The sequence below is a fragment of the Ovis aries genome, chromosome 17 (assembly GCF_016772045.2).
Source record: "Ovis aries strain OAR_USU_Benz2616 breed Rambouillet chromosome 17, ARS-UI_Ramb_v3.0, whole genome shotgun sequence".
In the NCBI taxonomy this organism is placed as follows: Eukaryota; Metazoa; Chordata; class Mammalia; order Artiodactyla; family Bovidae; genus Ovis; species Ovis aries.
Genome location: NC_056070.1, coordinates 7,245,593 through 7,267,607, shown reverse-complemented (window position 1 = coordinate 7,267,607; position 22,015 = coordinate 7,245,593). Strand labels below are relative to the sequence as shown.

The 22,015-nt window shown below is 39.3% G+C and overlaps 1 protein-coding gene across 10 annotated transcripts in view; it reads right to left on the bottom strand.

The window, feature by feature from the left end:
• LRBA (LPS responsive beige-like anchor protein) overlaps positions 1-22,015 on the bottom strand; it is a 749,961-nt gene that overhangs the window by 448,983 nt on the left and 278,963 nt on the right. For all 10 annotated transcript variants that reach the window (XM_015101368.4, XM_060400971.1, XM_060400970.1 and 7 more), the window contains exon 36: positions 5,870-5,978. In XM_015101368.4, coding sequence (XP_014956854.3) covers positions 5,870-5,978 — 109 coding nt within the window. The remainder of the gene's footprint in view (positions 1-5,869; positions 5,979-22,015) is intronic.

The window sequence follows — 22,015 nt, the reverse complement described above, 5'->3', positions numbered from 1 at the left end:
ATTCATACATAAGGACAGCTGGCAAACATTCTTAAACAGGAAAGAATTTTAAGTTTACAGCACACATGAACCTTTGTTAGGGGGAGGGGAGGCGATAAAACCCAGCAATTAAGACTTGAGCCAAAAGAAGGAACCTGAGGGAAACTAAGAAATTATGCTTAATAAAAGAGGGGGTAGGGTAGTGAATTCACGTAAATATATTATAAATACTAAAGTATTATCAGAACTGTGGTTACAATACATGAGTGTTACAAAAGTAAGACAATATTAAAAATAGAATGTAACTTCAAAAATTAAAAGTTGAGAAATAAAATGAAGTATGAGAGAACTCAAGTCTTCAGCTTTCATAGCAGATTATGAACTGAAATATGCAATTTTAAACAAGTTATAAATGAAGCTCTTATTAAAAAAAAAAACGCCATCAACCGATTCATCCTTTTATAATTTATTAATAGCCTGTTCACTGAGAAAATGATGATTCTTTTGGTAAAGAAACTTCCTTCTGTTTTTCCACTGTTTTAATTTTGTTAAATTTACATACAATGCTATAATAAGCAGCCTTATATATCTACGCTTACATACTATTACCTTTTTTCTTACAGATATATTTATAGAATAGAGTTACTGCGTAAATGGGGGTGTTTGTGTGTACGTGTGTCCATACAACTATTACTAAAAAATATATGACCATATTGCCCTACCATAATACTAAAACTGTACATTTCCACTGCAAAAATGAAAGAATCCCACTGCCCATCTCATCAACCCTATCTTCTTCAACAGTACTAGCTATGACTCTTACTTTCTCTCAGTCAGAGACCAGAGAAGTGATATCATGATTAATCTCATTTACATTTTCTTGAATGTTTGTGTAAACATACAATGATCTGATTATCATTTTATAAGTTCCTGATAACTTACATTCTTCTGTGAAATCTCTATTCATATCCTCTGAATATGTGCCTATTGGGTCAACTTTTCACTTATCACTTCATAAGAATTATTAAGACAATAGGGCTTCCCAGGTGGTTCAGTGGTAAAGATCCGCCCGCCAATGCAGGAGACGCGGGTTCAATCCCTGGGTTGAGAAGATCCCCTGGGGAAGCAAACAGCAACCCACTCCAACATCCCTGCCTAGGAAATCTCAAGAGGAGTCTGGCAGACTACAGTCTCCACAGAGTAGTAAAATAGTTGGACACAACTCAGAAACTAAACAACAACAACAATTAAGGTAGCAAAGGTTGATTTATCAGTCTTTCCATGTTTCATCATGTCCTCCCACATGACTGACTGCAAGTTTCCTCAGCTTAATATTAAATGCAGTAATAAACATTTACTTCTATTCTTTCTAAAGTGACCTGTCTTGGTTACAGAATTCTTGCATATGCTAATGTTCCACTTCTATAGTTTTCCAAATATTTTTCTAAAATATTAACTAGGTCATCTTTCATCTTATATATCTTTACTCCATTTGAAACATTTTTTGTATATATTATTTTTATAGTATTGTTTATCTGGGAAGTCAAGTACATCCTCAACATTCTTATTTCATAATCTCAACAATATATTCATGCATTTTTTCCCATATTAACTGGATATTTATATATCCAAATATATTATGGGGAAGTTTTTGATAGCTAGATATCTTTTAAGGAAAATTTAAATTCTAAATACTTTATGGTTCTAATGGAATGATATACTAATGTTACTTTACTGAATTTACATATTAATTTGAAAAAAATTTTGGCAATAATATCTTCTCTTTATATTATAAAAACATTATGAAGACATTTGGGGAAATATGAATAATGTCTATATTTAAATAATAGCATTGTAACTGTTATTTTTCTGATTTGATAAGTGTACAAGATGACAACAAAGGATGGGCACAGGAAATTCTCACTTAAGTAATTACAAGTAAAAGTTTATTATGGCTTCAACTTATCCTCAAATTAAGAAAAAGAAGACAGAAGCAAATATGGTGAAATTTAAAACACTGCAGAATTTAGAATGGTGAAGAGTGGTTCTTGTACTACTCATAGCTCTCCTGTAAATCTCAAATTATTTCAAAATAAAACAAGGATTCTACATCTCTGTCACTGTATGTCTCAAACCCTCACACACAGTAAGATTTACTACCCAGTGTGGAATGAATCTCCAGTAGTTTATATTTTGTTTTGTATCAACGAGATTTTATATTTTTGTGACAAATAACCATCTGTTTATTTTTTAGAGAGTGAAGTGAAGTCGCTCAGTCGTGTCCAACTCTGCGACCTCATAGACTGTAGCCTACCAGGCTCCTCTGTCCGTGGGATTTTCCAGGCAACAGTACTGGAATGGATTGCCATTTCCCTCTCCAGGGGATCTTCCCAACCCAGGGCTTGAACCCAGGTCTCCCGCATTGTAGACAGACGCTTTACCATCTGAGCTATAAATTCAACCCAAAATAGTATTTTTAACTGTATACAAACTATATTTCGATTCTTAACTGGCTACTGATAATCTAGATAAAGATAAAAAGATAATCTATTAATTTTTTGCATATTTATTTTATATCCAATAATATTAATGAAGTCCCACTTAATTCTGGTGGGAAAGTGTTCAGAATCCCTTAGGTTTTTTCTAGCTCATAGCATTAGTGACCTGAAAGTGCTATTTCTTCCTTATCTAACATTCATATTAACAGTATCTTGCACTTGTAAGAATATCAAGAAGTTTTTGTTAAATATTGTTAATAGAAGGTATCAATCACTTTTTTTCCTGATTTTAATAGAAACAGCTTTAAAAATTTCAAATGATATTTAGTAAATGGCAGCAAACAAAACCATCCCAAAGGAAAAAAAAGCAAGAAGGCAAAGTGGTTATCTGAAGAGGCTGTACAAATAGCTGAAGAAAGAAGAAAAGTGAAAGGCAAGGGAGAGAGGGAAAGGTACATCCAACTAAATGCAGAGCTCCAAAGAATAAGGAGGAGACACAAGAAGGCCTTCTTCAATGAACAATGTGTAAAACCAGGAGGAACAACAGAAGGGAAGAACTAGAGATCGCTTCAGGAAATTGGAAATATCAAGGGAACATTTTGCTCAAAGATGGGCACAATAAAGGACAGAAATGGTAGAGACCGAGAAGACACCAAAGAGATCAAGAAGACTGTACAAAGAAGAACTATACAAAAAAGATCTTAGTGAACCAGATTACTATGATGGTGTGGTCAGTCACCCAGACATTCTGGAGCTCAAAGTTAAGTGAGCCTTAGGAAGCACTGCTGATAATAAAGCTAATGGATGCAATGGAATTCCAGTAGAGCTTTTCAAAACCCTAAAGGATGATGCCATCAAGGCGTTACATTAAATACGACAGCAAGTATGGAAGACCCAACACTGGCCTCAGGACTCATCCCAATTCCCAAGAAGGGTAGAACTAAAGAATGTTCTACCCACTGGACAACTGCGCTCATCTCCCACGCTAGTAACGTCATGCTTAAAATCTTGAATGCTAGGCTTCAGCATTATGGGAACCAAGAACTTCCAGATGTCTAAGCTAGGTTTAGAAAAGGAAGAGGAACCAGAGATCAAACTGCCAACATTCACTGGATCATAGTGAAAGCAAGGGAATTCCAGGAAAACATCTACCTCTGTTTCATTGACTACACTAAAGTCTTTGACTGTGTGGATCATAACAAACTGTGGAAAGCTCTTACAGAGATGAGAATACCAGACCATCTTACCTGTCTCCGAAGAAACCTATATGTGGGCCAAGAGGCAACAGTTAGAACCCTGTATGGAACAACTGACTGGATCAAGACTGAGAAAGGAGTAAGACAGGGCTATCTGCTGTCACCCTGTTCGTTTCACCTATACCCTGAGCACATCACGAGAAATGCCAGGATGGGCGAGTTACAAGCTGGCATCAAGATAGGCGGGAGAAGCATCAACAACCTCAGATATGCAGATGATACGACTCCAATGACAGAAAGCGAAGCGGGACAAAAGAGACTCTTGACGAGGGTGAAGGAGGAGAGTGAAAAAGCCGGCTTAAAACTAGATAATAAAAAACTAAGATCATGGCACCTGGCCCCATCCCTTCGTGGCACATAAAGGGGAAAAGGTGGAAGCAGTAGCAGATCTCCTCTTCCTGAGCTCTAAAATCACTGCGGATGGTGACTGCAGCCATGAGATCAGAAGACAATTGATCTTGGCAGGAAAACCACAATAAACCTAGACAATGTGTGGAAAAGCAGAGACATTACTCTGCAAAAAGACCCATATAGTCAAGCCTATGGTGTTCCCAATGGTCACGTACAGTTGTGGGAGCTGGACCATAAAGAAGGCAGAATGCCAAAGAACAGATGCTTTAGAACTGTGGTGCTGGTGAAGACTCCTGAAACTCCCCTGGACAACAAGGAGATCAAACCAGTCAATCTTAAGGGAAATCAACCCTCAGTACTCATTAGAAAGACTGAAGCTGAAGCTCCAGAATTTTGGTCACCTGATGCGAACAGCCAACTCTCTGGAAAAGACCCTGATGCTGGGAAAGACTGAGGGCAGAAGAAGAGGGCGTCAGAGGATGATATGTCTGGATGGCATCACGGACACAATGGCCATCAACTTGGGCAAACGTCCGGAGATGGTGAGGGACAGGGAGGTCTAGCATGTCAGGTCCATGGGGTTGCAAAGAATTGGACATGACTGGGTGACTAAACAACAACAAATGGTCATTATATTTACATTGTTTTCTAATAAACATTTTTCCCACAGTTTCATCAGGGCTGATACTAAAATGTATAATACGCTTTTTTCTACTTTTATTGATATTTTCATATGGTTTTCTGATTTTTAATTGGTTGATTTATTCTATAGGTAGATATCTTAATATTATCCAAACCACCTTTGGAGTCCATGAATAAATTCTAAGCGTTCACACTTTACAGCTGACCCTTAAACTACATGGAGATAAATACAATTTACCTTCCATATCCAAGGTTCCTCCACATCTGTAGTTTCCTCTAACTGCAGACTGTGTGGTACTCTAGTACTGACTACGGAAAAATATCAGCAGATAAGTAGACCCACAAAGTTGAAACCTGTTTGTTCAAGAGTCAGTTGTATAGCTCTTTCATTACATTGTTGGATTATGTTAGGATTTTGTGCCCATGTTCTTAAGTAAAATTGGTCTTATGGAGTTTTATTTTTCCAGTGTCTTTTCTTATGTAATGATAGGTATATGAAATGAACCTGAAGAAGTTTTCATTATTTCTAATGTATCAGAAAAACACCAGCAACATTTGAATTATCTGTTCTTAATATGTTAGAAACAACCCCCAGATGTAGCTTTTCCCCCCCAATTCTTAGCAAATGTTCCTGGCAAATTTTCTAGTTCACCTTAGGTGTGAATTTTTGTCACTTATATAGTTATGACACCATTAATTCTCTCTATGAATTCAGGAGCGAGGGCTGAGACAAGGACTGGTCCCAGGATGGCTCTGTCGCTTGATCCCCGTCAGAAGCCGGGAAGAAAGCTGTATGTGCCTTCATCTCCTCTGCAGCATCCTCAAGGGTAAAAAACGTCATGCCTCTGTTCAGCTTCTCTCTAGAAACCTCAAAGATTTCATCTAACATACGAGTTTTCATTTCCAGTAAACCAGCTCTGCTTTGCATACAGGAGAGCAAGAGCGGTTCACTAATTTACTGGCCAAGACTACAGAGTCTTACACTATCTTTCCAGAATCCACCATGATACTCTCACAAATTGACTTTTAATTGTTTGACGGCACATGATTGTTAAGACCATGCTGCAATGTTACCTACACAGTTGCCTATGATTAACGTTTTACAAAGGTAACTTCCTCAGATCACTCATAGGTATAACCTACCTCAAATTCCGCGTGTCTGTGAATATCCTCTGCCCGCTGCCTGCTCAGGATGAATTCAGCTTCATTTGCTACTCTTACTAGATGATCCTTCATTGTTTGGCTGAGCAACCTATGAAGAGATAAACATTGTCACATGAATAAAGGCATCCACATGACATATGACTTTCCATTGCTCAGAGGTGGTGTGTTTGTTACTTAGGAGAGGGAAGAACATGAACACTCCTTTTCTGGCATCATAACAAATGAAGGATTATTTCACACTAAACAAAAGAAAAACATAACAGCAAAGAGTGATCTTTCGGGCAACAGCAGATTAGCTTTTATCAAACTAACTATCCAACAAAAGCAACTGAAAATGCTAGATTAAATTTATGTTTTACTCTTTTAAGGTACTGGAGAGCTTCCAAGGTAGCCAAGATTTAAGGAGCCAGGACCCAAGAGATGTTCAGCATGACTTTTCCTATTGACACATTTGCTATTCACATGTGGGAACAGAGAAGCTAAATACAGCTGTTATAAGTTTTAAAGCACTAGGGAAATAAAAACGGAATTTTACAACCTTTCAAGGTGGAGGGATCCTAGCAGTTTACCCAGGTTTACAGAAGGAGCAGAACTATTCTGCAGGGAACAGACAATAGACCAGTTCCGCTAAACAATACAACAGACCCCCAATCAGCACCATGGTGATGTGCGTGTGGAGTAACTGGCAGCCAAAACACTGCAGAAAATTCTCAGAATCTCATAGAATGAGAAGGGAACAACACCAACAAAAAGAAAGATGTAACAGACTCAGGGTAGGTCACAGACTCACAGTAGAAGGGGACTATTCCCGTAGTAGACCCAGGTTTTCAGAAGACCTAGGAGGGCTCCAAGCTACGGGCAGGCTAACTGTAAATAGGGCAAACTCTAACAGAGATTTTAAAAATTCGAGCTTTGAATCAGCTCGGTCTTAATATATGTGTGTTAGTCACTGCTGCTGCCGCTAAGTCACTTCAGTCGTGTCCGACTCTGTGCGACCCCATAGACGGCAGCCCACCAGGCTCCACCGTCCCTAGGATTCTGCAGGCAAGAATACTGGAGTGGGTTGCCATTTCCTTCTCCAATGCATGAAAGTGAAAAGTGAAAGGGAAGTCGCTCAGTTGTGTCCAACTCTTAGTGACCCCATGGACTGTACCCTACCAGGCTCCTCCGCCCATGGGATTTTCCAGGCAAGAGTACTGGAGTGAGGTGCCATTGCCTTCTCCAGTTAGTAACTCAGTTGTGTCCAACTCTTTGCGACCCCATAGACTGTAGCCTAACAGGTTCCTCTGTCCATGAGATTCTCTAGGAAAGAACACTGGAGTGGGTTGCTATTCCCTTCTCCAGAGATCTTCCTGACCTAAGGATTGAAGACAGGTCTCCAGCATTGCAGGTAAATTCTTTACCCCTTGAGCTCCTTGGGAAGCCCCACTCTTAATATAATCAGCACCTAATCTAACTGCTGGGCTTCCCAGGTGGCTCAGTGGTAAAGAAAACGCCTGCCAACGCAAAGAAACACAGAAGACGCAGCTTCAGTCCCCAGGTCAGGAATATTCCTGGAAGAGGAAATGGCAAAGCACACCCTTATTCTTACCTGGGAAATTCCAAAGACAGAGGAGCCTAGTGCAAAAAGTCATATATGACTAAGGACATACAATCTAACTACTAATAAAAAATCAAAAGGAAATCCTCCCAGGGGAAGATATCATCATTTAAGGACTGTCAAATACAATTTCTGCAACATTAAACACAATTTCCAACATTCAATCACCAATAACATAGTGTTGAAATATACAACTACTATAGGTAAAATAATAACTAGCGATGACTAATATATAGCAAAGGGAACTCTACTCAATACTCTGTAATGACCTATATGAGAAGAGAATTTAAAGAGTAAATAAATGTATATGTATAACTGAATTACTTTGCTTTACAAAAGAAATTAATATAACATTGAAAATCAACAATACTCCTTAATTTTTTAAAATCACCAGTAACAGACAACACCAAAAGAATGAAAGCCAACTTACAAATAATCAAAATACTAAAGTTTCAGGGTGAAACCAAGCAGGGCCCTGCGGAGATCCTGGGTATGAAAACCTTTCCCTGTCCAAGTTCTTTGGAGGGAACAGACTCTACACTCCCTGACCCCCTGAGTCCCAAACAGCAGATTCAAATGGCTGCTAATCAGGGAAGGGAGGAGATGCAGAGATAAGACAGCCAAGAAACAATAGTGTAGGCTTCAGGCAAGGTCCTGGTTCCCCTTATTTCAGTTCACTATTGTTTGTTCAGTTGTGACCTCATGAACTGCAGCACGCCAGGCCTCCCTGTCCATCACCAACTCCCGGAGTTCACTCAAACTCACGTCCATCGAGTCGGTGATACCATCCAGCCATCTCATCCTCTGTCATCCCCTTCTCCAATCCCTCCTAGCATCAGGGTCTTTTCCAATGAGTCAACTCTTAGCATCAAGTGGCCAAAGTATTGGAGTTTCAGCTTCAGCATCAGTCCTTCCAATGAACACCCAGGACTGATCTCCTATAGGATGGACTGGGTGGATCTCCTTGCAGTCCAAGGGACTCTCAAGAGTCTTCTCCAACAACACAGTTCAAAAGCATCAATTCTTTGGTGCTCAGCCTTCTTCACAGTCCAACTCTCACATCCATACATGACCACAGGAAAAACCATAGCCTTGACTAGACAGACCTTTGTTGACAAAGTAATGTCTCTGCTTTTGAATATCCTCTCTAGGCTGGTCATAATTTTCCTTCCAAAGAGTAAGCGTCTTTTAATTTCATGGCTGCAGTCACCATCTGCAGTGATTTTGGAGCTCCCCCCCCCCCACCCCCGCAAAGTAAAGTCTGACACTGTTTCCACTGTTTCCCCATCTATTTGCCATGAAGTGATGGGACCGGATGCCATGATCTTAGTTCTCTGAATGCTGAGCTTTAAGCCCACTTTTTCACTCTCTTCTTTCACTTTTATCAAGAGGCTTTTAGTTCCTCTTTACTTTCTGCCATATGGGTGGTGTCATCTGCATATCTGAAGTTATTGATATTTCTCCCAGCAGTCTTGATTCCAGCTTGTGCTTCTTCCAGTCCAGCATTTCTCATGATGTACTCTGCATAGAGGTTAAATAAGCAGGATGACAATATACAGCCTTGAGGTACTCCTTTTCCTATTTGGAACCAGTCTGTTGTTCCATGTCCAGTTCCAACTGTTGCTTCCTGACCTGCATACAGGTTTCTCAAGAGGCAGGTCAGGTGGTCTGGTATTCCCATCTCTTTCAGAATTTTCCACAGTTTATTGTGATCCACACAGTCAAAGGCTTTGGCATAGTCAATAAAGCAAGAGACACATTAACAGTATCTCTGAGCTCTTCATAAAACCAAAATCTCCAACAACTGGATGATGTCAGGATTCTTTATTCCAGAGAAGACCAACTGAGGCCAGATTAAAGGAACCAGAGAAGCACATCAAAAGATTACCTGAGACCAAATGAAAGGAGTGAAGGCCCTGCACAAACCCTAATCTTAGCCTTGAACCACTGAACCAAGCCTCAACCTTGACTATTGCTATGAAATCCCTCCCCAGTTCCTCCCAGGTGTGGACATGCCATTTTCCAGGGCAGGTGCTTACTCTGTCCCCTTCCTGGAAAAGCTAATCTTTTCTACTTCACCAAAAATCTTTATGTTCTTGGGCTCCAAAATCACTGCAGATGGTGACTAAAGCCATGAAATTAAAAGATGCTTGCTCCTTGGAAGGAAAGCTATGACCAACCTAGACAGCATATTGCTTTGCCGACAAATGTCCATATAGTGAAAGCTTTGTTTTTTTCCGATAGTCACATATGCATGTGGGAGTTGGACCATAAATGAAGCTGAGCACTGAAGAATTGATGCTTTGGAACTGTTGAGTTGGAGAGTCCCTTGGACTGCAAGGAGATCAAACCAGTCAATCCTAAAGGAAATCAGTCCTGAATATTCACTGGAAGGACTGATGCTGAAGCGCCAATACTTTGGCCACCTGATGCAAAGAGCCAACTCATTAGAAAAGTCCCTGATGCCAGAAAATCTGAAGGCAGGAGGAGAAGGGGACGACAGAGGATGAAATGGTTGGATGGCATCACTGACTCAATGGACACGAGTTTGAGCAAGCTCCAGGAGGTGGTGAAGGACAGGGAAGCCTGGCAGGCTGCAGTCCATGGGGTCACAGAGTCGGCCATGACTGAGCGACCAAAAAACAGCAACAAAGCCAGCGTTAAGAGAATTAAAAGGCAAACTGAAGAAAGGAAGAGTATTTATATTTAGTATTACATACTTCACCAAATATCAAGTATGATATTTAGAATACTTATAGTAAACAAGGAAATTACATCTGAAAGAAAAGGCAATAATCACAACAATAAAAAGTACCAAACTACACAAAACACATGGACAGAACATTTCCAAATGGCAAATAACTTCATGAAAAGGTTTTTAGGTGTTCAGGATTATTAATCATCAGGGAAATACAAACTAATACCATAAAAAAATATACTACAACTCACCAGAATCACTGTATTTACAAAAATAGTACCAAAATTTGACAAGGATATGAAACTTAGACTCTCATAAACACAAAATATATTTCAAAGAATGATTATAGCAACTTTAGCCAAACACTAGTTTAGTCGCTCAGTCATGTCAGACTCTTTGCAACCCCTTGGACTGTAGCCTACCAGGCTCCTCCATCGATGGGATTTTCCAGGCAAGAGTATTGCAGTGGGTTGCCATTTCCTTCTCTAGAGGATCTTCCGGACCCAGGGATCGAATCTGGGTCTCCCACATTGCAGGCAGATGTTTTACCGTCTGAGCCACCAGGGAAGCCAAACACTAGCAACTATCAAATGTCCATTAAAAATAAAATGAAATTTTTAAAGTAGTGGAGTATTTATATAATAAGACTGTAAAGAATCTAAAAGAAATAACTACTGTTATGCACAACACAATCAGTGTTAAGCAAGAGTACATCAAAAAATGCACACATAAATCATCTTGTAAAAAACAAATATTTTTTAACTGGTTTATAGTAACAGAAGTCAAGGGTTTAAGAGATGATTAGCTTGGGTGCTACTACAGACCTCTCCATATAGTGATTCACAAGGAACATTAGTAATGATCATACATATTTAAATGATGCAAAGAATTACCTTGAAAATATAAACAATTGACTCAGTGTTGGTAAATGCTTCCATAATACCATTCACCTATCAAATACCAACAGAATGATTCTCATATAAATGGTAGACTTCTGAAACATGTTAAGTAAAAGTCTTCCAAGCAGCCCCAGTGGCCTAATGGATAAGGCACTGGCCTCCTAAGTAAGTCTTCTGAACTCCATTCTTTAAAATGAATTGGAAAGACAGGATGGTCAAGGCTAGGATTATGCTTTTTATGTAAATAGCAAGGGTAGCTAAACTGCAATTAGATAATTCCCACCTATAAAAGTTAGACCCAACAGTTATCACTAATGGCATGTCTACCGACACTCCATAGGGTTCTTCTGTTGCTTTATTGCAACTGTTTTATCAAAAATGTAAATTTAATATGCAGAGGCTTTGATATAAAGCAGGAGTTACACTCCTGTCATATAAACATGTTTTCACAGATGCAGAAAGATGTGTGTACAAAGGAGTTCCCTATAATATCTTATATTATTAAAAGAGAAAAACTGAGAAAACAAAAACATACAATCATATAATGTGATAGCCTGTATGCTTGTGAACTCAGTCACTCAGTAGTGTCTGACTCTGTGTGACCCTACAGACTTAGCCCACCGGGCTCTTCTGTCCATGGAATTTTCCAGGTAAGAATAACTGAAGTGGGTTGCCATGTCCTCCTCCTGCGTATCTTGCCAGCCTAGGGATCAAACATACCTCTCCTGCATTGACAGACAGATTCTTTACCACTGAGCCACCTGGGAAGCCCATAATGGGAGAAAAGAATAGTTTTTCCACAATATATTGTTAAAAGGAAAAACAATTTTGAAGAGTATTATGCATAATATGAATTTGGGGAAAATATGAAAGAAGATATATCAAATTTTCAGTTACCTAAAACAAGGTCAGAATTACTAAAATTGCTGCACATGAGACAAATGAGGCCTATCAACTATTTTTGTAATAAAGGTTTATTGGAACAAAGCCATGGCACACTTATCTGTTGAACTATTATCTGCGGCTGTCATTGCATTGTCTTACGACACTGAGTTGCATAGTACTTCCTCTGTCCATGGGAGTTCTCTAGGCAGGAATACTGGTGTGGATAGCCATTCTCTTCTCCAGAGAATCTTCCCGACCCAGGGATCAAACCCAGGTCTTCTGCATTGCACGCAGATTATTTACTGTCTCAGTCACCAGGGAAGCCCAATCATACTGGAATACTACATTAAGTTGAGCAGTAGAGACAGAGATTATATGGCCTGCAAACTCCAAAATGCTTACTATCTGGCCCTTTACAAAAAATGGTTCGTCTCTCTTCTCTAGAAAGTCAGCTCTGTGTCCTTTTCCTCACATTTCTCTATTCTTTTAGGTTTTACTATAAGCAGTTATTAAAAGGAAGGAAAACACAAAATGTCTAAGGAAAATAAAAAGGCTTTGCGCTCTTCTACCACTTTTTCCATATCTCTATTAAGTTCATATAACACTATTTATAGTTTGGTTCCAGGTCTGTCAGACCTTTCACCATTATCCACAAGTTATCTCCCAGTCACTTAAGAAGTTAACAAAATGTCCTATCTATGATTTTTGACTAACATCATCACGGTATGTTTTTCCAATGCTATTAAACGGTACACATTCAGACACAGAGATAAAAACAATCCCGAGTGCAATTTTAAAACCTGCTAATGAATAACCTCCTACGACACTGCAGAGAAAGCAACAACTTTCATGAATGGAGATGTGAAATTCTGGTTTGTGCTTCTAAGTTTCTCTCTAGGGATCAAAAACCACACAGAAATTTAACATCAATATACTGCCTCACAGCACTCAAATATTAATTGAAGAGTCAATGGCACGCCATCCTTCCAGTCCCCAAACAAGCACCTTCAAAGTCATTCCAGTCCCTTCCTCTTTGTTACTACCTCAGATTTGCAGATGGCACCACGCTTGTAGCAGAAAGTGAAAAGAACTAAAGAGCCTCTTCATGAAAGTGAAAGAAGAGAGTGAAAAAGTTGGCTTAAAGCTCAACATTCAGAAAACAAACATCATGGCATCCGGTCCCATCACTTCATGGGAAATAGATGGGGAAATAGTGGCAGACATTATATTGGGGGGCTCCCAAAATCACTGCAGATGGAGACTGCAGCCATGAAATAAAAAGAAGCTTACTCCTTGGAAGAAAAGTTGTGACCAACACCTATATAGCTAATTAAAAACCAGAGACATTACTTTGCCAACAAAGGTCCGTCTAGTCAAGGCTATGGTTTTTCCTGTGGTCATGTATGGATGTGAGAGTTGGACTATAAAAAAGCTGAGTGCAGAAGAATTGATGCTTTTGAACTGTGGTGTTGGAGAAGACTCTTGAGAGTCCCTTGGACTGCAAGGAGATCCAACCAGTCCATCCTAAAGGAGATCAGTCCTGGGATTTCCTTGGAAGGAATGATGTTGAGGCTGAAACTCCAAATCTTTGGCCACCTGATGTGAAGAGGTAACTCATTTAGAAAAGACCCTGATACTGGAAAAGATTGAGGGTAGGAGGAGAAAGGGACGACAGAGGATGAGATGGCTGGATGGCATCACCGACTCAATGGACATGGGTTTGGGTGAACTCCGGGAGTTGGTGATGGACAGGGAGGCCTGGTATGCTGTGGTTCATGGGGTCGCAAAGAGTCGGACACAACTGAGTAACTGAACTGAACTGATATGGCAAAGGTGATGGGGCACACACTCCTGTGATACGCCACGTTATGTAAGCTCTCTCTTGGCCCACAAGAGATTCTCCAGCCAGCCTTGAAAAAGTAAGCTGCTATGGTGTGACAGGGCCATGTGACAAGAGGCTAGGAAGCCTCTGGGTGCTGAGATTAGCTCTTAGTGATCTAAGTGATCTTAGTGATCAGCCAGCAAAAAAAAGGGGATCTCAGTCCTCTGGGTGAAAGGAACTGGATTCTGCCAATAACCACATGAGCTTAAAGGAGAATTCCAACTTCCAGCAAGAACACAGTTTGTGCAATTCCGTTCAGTTCAGTTGCTCAGTCGTGTCTGACTCTTTGTGACCCCGTGAATCGCAGCATGCCAGGCCTCCCTGTCCATCACCAACTCCTGGAGTTCACTCAGACTCATGTCCATCGAGTCCGTGATGCCATCCAGCCATCTCATCCTGGGTCGTCCCCTTCTCCTCCTGCCCCCAATCCCTCCCAGCATCAGAGTCTTTTCCAGTGAGTCAACTCTTCGCATGAGGTGGCCAAAGTATGGAGCTTCAGCTTTAGCATCATTCCTTCCAAAGAAATCCCAGGGCTGATCTCCTTCGGAATGGACTGGTTGGATCTCCCTGTAGTCCAAGGGACTCTCAAGAGTCTTCTGCAACACCACAGTTCAAACGCATCAATTCTTCGGCGCTCACCCTTCTTCACAGTCCAACTCTCACATCCATACATGACCACTGAGAATACCATAGCCTTGACTAGACGGACCTTTGTTGGCAAAGTAATGTCTCTGCTTTTGAATATGCTATCTAGGTTGGTCACAACTTTTCTTCCGAGGAGCAAGCGTCTTTTAATTTCATGGCTGCAGTCACCATCTGCAGCGATTTTCTGCAGACTTACAAAACTTGCAGTAGAGGATCCAGCTGAGCTGTGCCTAGACGGCCAACTCAAAGAAACTGCAAGATAGTAAATTTCTGTTGTTTCAAGCTGCAACATTTCTGGGAATTATTACATACCAATAGATAAGAAATATGAATACAGTTAGGACATAAGAATACACGTACTGTCATAATTCAGTAGAAGTCAAGATAATTATCAGTTCCTCAAGATGGAAAAAAGTACCAACAGAGAGCTAGAGCATAAAGGTGAGCCTTAAATAAAGGGCAAAAGCATTAAGAAGAGGAAAGGTCATTGTGGAAAACAGTATGAATGAAGTGACAAAGAGGGGGAAAAATGTGTACTGCAAAGAAAACACCCCTTCTATCATTATTTTTCAAGAAGCACACAGTGCACAGATAGCTAAATAGATAGACATATACTACTGTCCTCTTTTTTTGGGGGGGGTGCTTTATATACATGTAATATATCTAGTTAAAAAAAATGATGCAACACCTAAATAAGGAAGCAACAATGGAAACACAGGAACAATTTTCAGGATACGCCACACCACTATTAATATTTTATGTACCTGTTCATACATTTGTCTAAACTTATAAAAACACAAATGGTATCTGTGGTATACATGTATATATATAGAAATATGTATATGTGCATATAAATATTTAAGTATATGTGTATAAAGGAGCCATACTATACTCTGTTTATTTTATACTGTTTATTTTACTTAATGGTGTACCATTATCAAACAGAATTTTTGTGGATGGAATAGAACATAATTTATTAAATTAGTCCCTTATTCACAGATCATTCTTTCTTCTCTACCTTGACTGGTAATATCATTGCTATTTACCTAGTTACTGAAGCTAGAAATATCAACCATATCTGATTCTTCCTCTTCATTCTTCACTTTCAGTAGAACATGTACGGTCCATTCTACCCCTCTAACACCTCTCAAGCTGTTTCTTTCTATAACGTTCTCCAATGCCTCATGAGCCCAACCTCACGGCTTCAATTATTACAACATGTGTGCTCAGTCACTTCAGTCATGTCCAGCTCTTTGCGACCCTATGGACTGTAGCCCATCAGGCTCCTCTGTCCATGGGGATTCTCCAGGCACGAAAACTGGTGGGGTTGCCATTTCTTCCTCCAGGGGACCTTCCCGACCCAGAGATGAACCAGCCTCTCTTACGTCTCCTGCACTGGCAGGCGTGTTCTTTACCACTAGTGCCTGGGACGCTCCCTGATGATTACAATAGCCTCCAACCAAATGTCTTTCCATTAATCTCATTATTTTCAACAACATCTCAACAGGGTTAGTTTTCTGAAACGAAAATCTGATTGTGACTGTACATCTTACATTCGGAACTTTAATACTTCTTTACATCTTCCTACTATCCTCTCAGCCAGGAAGGACATCGTTTCTTATTCTATCTTGCCTATCTTATAAATCCTTCAAAGCAAAACTCAGGATTTAACTTGATAAAACCTTTTCTGACTCTGTATCTGTTTTCCCTCCAAAGAACTAAAAAGACAAAGGTACATACACCTCTTCTGTGGTACTTATTATACTGTATCATTCTGTATAACACCATTTTAATTAGGTATTTACAAATCTGTCTTCCATTTCAGATTGCACTGACCTTGAGTAAATTATCCTTATTATCTCCAGAGTATAGAACAGTGCCTAACCATTGGTAGAGGACTAGCAGTGCTTACACGGCAAATAGTTCGAACATTTGCTTACGCCAGGCAATTCTAGGCTACTATACATGAGAAATACAAAGAATCATAAAACTGGCCACAGGGAGTTTACAGTGTAACACAGGAAGTTAGGACCACATGCAGGTAGCAAGGTGATCGTTATAAGCACCTTAAGGTTCTTAAACCATTTCTTACCTTTCTCAATACCACACAGCACATTCCCGGTTTGTCTCCTGCTTAGCAGCTGCTTCTTCACTGTCTCCTTTCCCCACTGCCTCCTCCTTGAATTACCTCTAAACTCTGTAGTTTCCCAGAGCTCAGGTCCTCTATCAAAATTATTTCATAAATCCAATGACTTTGACTCTCACCTGCATTCTGCTGATTCCTATACCTCCATCCCTACATTTGGTTCCCTGTACTTTCCACCCACACAGTAAACTGTCCAACTGAAGTCTTCACTGGGACACCCAATGAGCATTTCAAATTTACCATTTCTAACACAGAACTCTTCTTACCTGATCCCGACCTCATTTTTCCCTACTTCAATAAATAATTCCTAAGTCCCCTTAAAGTGGCAGAAGACTTAGTAACTGAAAAACAAACAACAACCAAGTCCCTTGAAATAAAACCCCAGGATTATTTCCTGATTTACCTTTCCCTCGCCTCCAAATCAAACTCATGGAGGCAAGTTCTACTGCTTTAACTCTTAAATATACCACGTATCCATCTCTCTATCACCACTGCTCATCACATCAGTCTCAGCCACCTTCACCTCTTGCCTGAAATACTGCAGTAGCATCTTCCCTGATATACCGGCTTCCTTTCTTGCTGCATATGCTGACCCTAACACAATTCATTCTCCACCTTCCCCCAACCCTGCCTCTTGCTGCCTGTGCCCTGCAGCTTGTGGGATCTTAGTTCCCCAAAAAGGGATTGATTTCGGACACTCAGTGGTGAAAGTGTGGAGTCCTAACTAAGCTGGACTATAATTCATAATAATACTCCCCAATTCATACATTCTTTTAAAAACACAGCTTATGCTGTACAGAAAATTGGATAACCATGTGCAAAATAATGAGGTTGGACCTTTATGTTAGACCCTGTATAAAAACTGACTCGAATGGATGAAAGATGTGCATATAACACAGACAAATATAAAACTCTTAGAAGACGACATAGGTGAAAAGCTTCCTAACCTCAATTTGGCAGTGACTTCTTGGACATGACACTACAAGCGCAGGTAACAAAAGAAAAAACACTTAAAAATTTACAACTCAGAGCATCAGCTTAAGCTTGAAATTTTAAACTAACAAAATCTAAAACTTCTATGTGTCAAAGGACATAATCAACACAGTAAAAAAGGCAATCCACAGAATGGGAGAAAATACTTGCAAATCATATACCTGATAAGGGGTTAATAACCAAAATACATATGAAAAAAACTCCTATAACTCAATAACAAGAAGAAAGAAATAATTCAAAATGGGGCAAAGTACTAAATAGCTATTTTGCCAGATAAGATATAAAATAACTAATAACATAGAAAAGAGACTAAAATCAAGGAAATGCGAAATGAGGAAATACTACCTCACACCCATTAGGATGGCTACTATCAAAAAATGGAGAAAATTACTGTTGGCAAGGATACAGAGAAATTTAAACCTTTTTGCACTGTGGGTGGAAATATAAAATTGTGCAGCCACTAACGAAAGCAGTACGGCGATTTCTTAAAAAATTAAAATATGACCTATATCTCATATGGCTCATCCATGTGTCATATGACCCACCAATCCCACTTCTGCATACATACCTAAAGAATACAAAGCAGGGACAAGCAGCACTACACACAAAACCAAAAGGTGGAAGCAACCCAGTGGCCGCCTTCCGGTGAAAAAATAAGTAGAACATGCTGTGCGCACATGATGAAATGCTCAGCTCAGCTCAGTCGCTCAGTCATGTCGGACTCTCTGCAACCCCATGGACTGCAGCACGCCAGGCCTCCCTGTCCATCACCAACTCCCGGAGTTCACTCAAACTCACACCCATCAAGTTGGTGATGTCACCAGCCATCTCATCCTGGGTCGTCCCCTTCTCCTCCTGCCCCCAATCCCTCCCAGCATCAGAGTCTTTTCCAATGAGTCAACTCTTCGCATGAGGTGGCCAAAGTATTGGAGTTTCAACTTCAGCATCAGTCCTTCCAATGAACACCCAGGACTGATCTCCTTTAGGATGGACTGGTTGGATCTCCGTGCAGTCCAAGGGACTCTCAAGAGTCTTCTCCAACACCACAGTTCAAAAGCATCAATTCTTCAGCACTCGGCTTTCTTCACAGTCCAACTTTCTCATCCATACATGACCACTGGAAAACTCTGCCTTAAAAAGGAAGGAAAGTCTAACATATGCTACAACATGGATGAAACCTGAAGATATTATGCTAAGTGGGGAAAAAGAAAAGCCAGGATCCAAAGGACAATACTATACAATTCTACTAATATGAGATGCATAGAGCAGACAAATTCATCGCAAACGAAAGTACAAAGGTGGCTGCCAAGGGCTGGGAGAAGGGAGGAACGGGTACAGTATAGCAAGATGAGGTGAGTTCCAGACATGGATGCTGTAATGCTTGCAAAGCATAGGGAATGTACTTCATGACAGCGAAGTGTACACTGGAAGATGGGTAAAGTCTAAGTTTCATATTATGTATATTTTACCACATAAAAATAAGTTAAAACCTAAAAAATAAACATTTTACTTAAATGCTGCCATCAAAACAAAACAAAACATAAAACCCTAAGTCGTATCATGCCGCTACTCTGTTTAAAACTCTGCAACATATTCTCACCAAACAAAATTAAAACCAAATTTCTGACTACAACATACAGGGACCTACGCAATTGGAAATCTGGATACTTCTGGCATTTCCAACCTTCACTCTCTCCCTCAGTCATTTTGCTCCAGTCACTCTGGCCTTTGATTTGTTCCAATAATTCACAAACATCATTCCCTTCTCAAGGCCTTTGCTCTTGATGTTTCCTTACCGTACAATATTATGACCTAGATCTCAAACTGGCTACTTCCCTTCATTCAAATCAAGTGTCACTTCTTCACATATCTCCTCTAAACACCATTGTTGGTTTCCTTATAATTCTTCCCTCTCATAACATTATCCTGTACTTTCTTCCAAGCATTTATTACTATCTGAATCACCTTATTTGTTCATTAACTTGTTTATTATTTGTTCTCTCTCCTATGACAGTAAAGTCTTATTCACAGCTGTATCTTCTGGCTCCAGCAAAGTGGTTGACACACAGTGTACCATCAATAAATAAGTACTAACTGAATGATAGAAAATGAGTGCCAAACCACCCTAAATCTATTATTTCATCTTTTTTCTACATCCAAAAACTTAATTTCCATAAGAGCTAATTAAATCCTCATTCCCTCTAAGGAATACTGCACAATTTTATCTTAAAAGGTCTTTACTTAATGCCAGTCATATATGTAATATATGTAATATGTAGTGTAAACATATATGTAATATGTTTATTACATACACAGCAGATATTTTACTTGTGTACACAGTATCATAGCTACATATGTTACTCTGCCCTCCGTATCAGACCACAAGTGATTGAAGAAGCATATGTTTTACTTATTCTTCTTTTTTAATCAACCACAGCACCTGAGAGGTATTGTTCAGGTAGGCTGTACTTAATCGTTATTTGATAAATGGATAGTTTGTGGCAATTCCTTAAAGTTCTCAAGTATCTAAATTTAACTAGGTAATTTAAAGCAAAACTCTAGAGCCTTTAAATAAGACAACTACGTCAGAAATTTAAGTTTCAAAACTTTTCAGTACATAATAAAAAGTACTATTGTCTAATCTTAGTCATTTAAAAGAATATTTTAAAATCAGATTACAATGTACTTAAGTATTTAGTGTTACTTCCAGAGAAGAAAGGAAGCATATGCATTTTTCCTTCATAATTTACAAAATGATTTTAAAATACAGTATTTCAGAAGGCCCTAACTACATGCTTCTCATTTCAGTTAGACACACAAATATGACTTTTCCTTTTATTATGGAAAACAAAAATGACTCCACAAAATAAGTAATAAGATATCTAAATGAATAAAGAATTTTGAGTTTCTAAGAGGCAAATATTTTCCATCTTTGTGTATATTTCCTCAAATACACAATTTATGTAGTATTAAGCAGCTGTAATTTTAACAGCTGTAAAAACTATCTTTCCAACAAAGAATTATAGGTGAATTAAAGTTTTACTTATAATGAACACTCTCAAAATAGTAGGTTTACTTTTTAGTAAATTAAATCTCTAAAATGCAGAGCAAAAAATGATTCACATATATTAATATTAAGAAGAAAAACTAGGTATAATTTATACCTCTAGCACAAGGAGAAAAAAAACTGCTTGTGTCAGCCTTAGGAAACAAACAGCCCTATCAAGTGAGCAAGTAGGAAAGATTCACGCTAGCAGCTCAATAAATAACCATAATGATGACAACCGTCGCCCATAACTACATTACAGCCCATTGTCCACATCTGATTATACTAGTCTAGACCTTGGGTAAGCACACACACACATTTTCACCAAGAGTTTTCCAATACTGCTGCTCTGCTTCCTGGGCTTTCTGTCACCCCCCTCCCCCTGCCCCCACTGCCCATTAGCAGCGACTGTCAGATTTTCTCTACTAAACATCTTCACCATTGATGGGAAAGGAAAGTTACCAGTTTACCATAGCCTAACAACTGAGAATATGGAAGCAATGGGTCTGAATTGGAAATCTCTCTCACACTATAATTTCTTTAGAATTAACCACAAACAATAGTCACAAACCAAATCTGAGATGAAAAAGTTATTTCCAAAGTCATCCTTCAGTAATATCACAACTAATAAAACATCACTTCTCAGAATATATTTTCATTTATTAATATAATCTTCATTATTATATTGTAGTAAAGGGAAAGTGTTAGCTCAATTGCGTCTGATTCTTTGCGAGCCCGTGGACTATAGCCCACCAGGCTCCTCTATCCATGGGATTCTCGAAGCAAGAATACTAGAGTGGACAGCCATTCCTTTCTCCAGGGGATCTTCCTAACTCAGGGATCAAACTCCGGTCTCCCTCATTGGAGAAAGATTCCTTACTGCATGAGAAACCAGGAAAACCCTATATGGCAGCAATATTACATAACTTTCCATGTAACCAACTCTTTGATCACATCACACACACACACGGCATATTCAACAATCCAGTATCACAAAAACTCTTAAATGGATCTCTCTCTACTCCTTTCTGAGGTAAAGCCCTCAGTAACAATTCTGAGTAAGAATACAAAGGGTCTACCGTAATAGAATATACAAGAGTGAAGTCTTAGAAACAACAGACTGATTATCAACAAAAGTCTATTTTTAAACAAACTTTTCAACATTCTCTAAAAGGCTCCATATATATTTAAAGCCAATCTAGATCTTTCTTGGTTTAGAAATAGTCCAGGTGGTACCTACTTCTACAGGCCAATATCCTTTATTAGGAAGACTACAATATATTCATATACTTTACTACAACTGGGACAAAATGAGCAAATTATTTCTCATG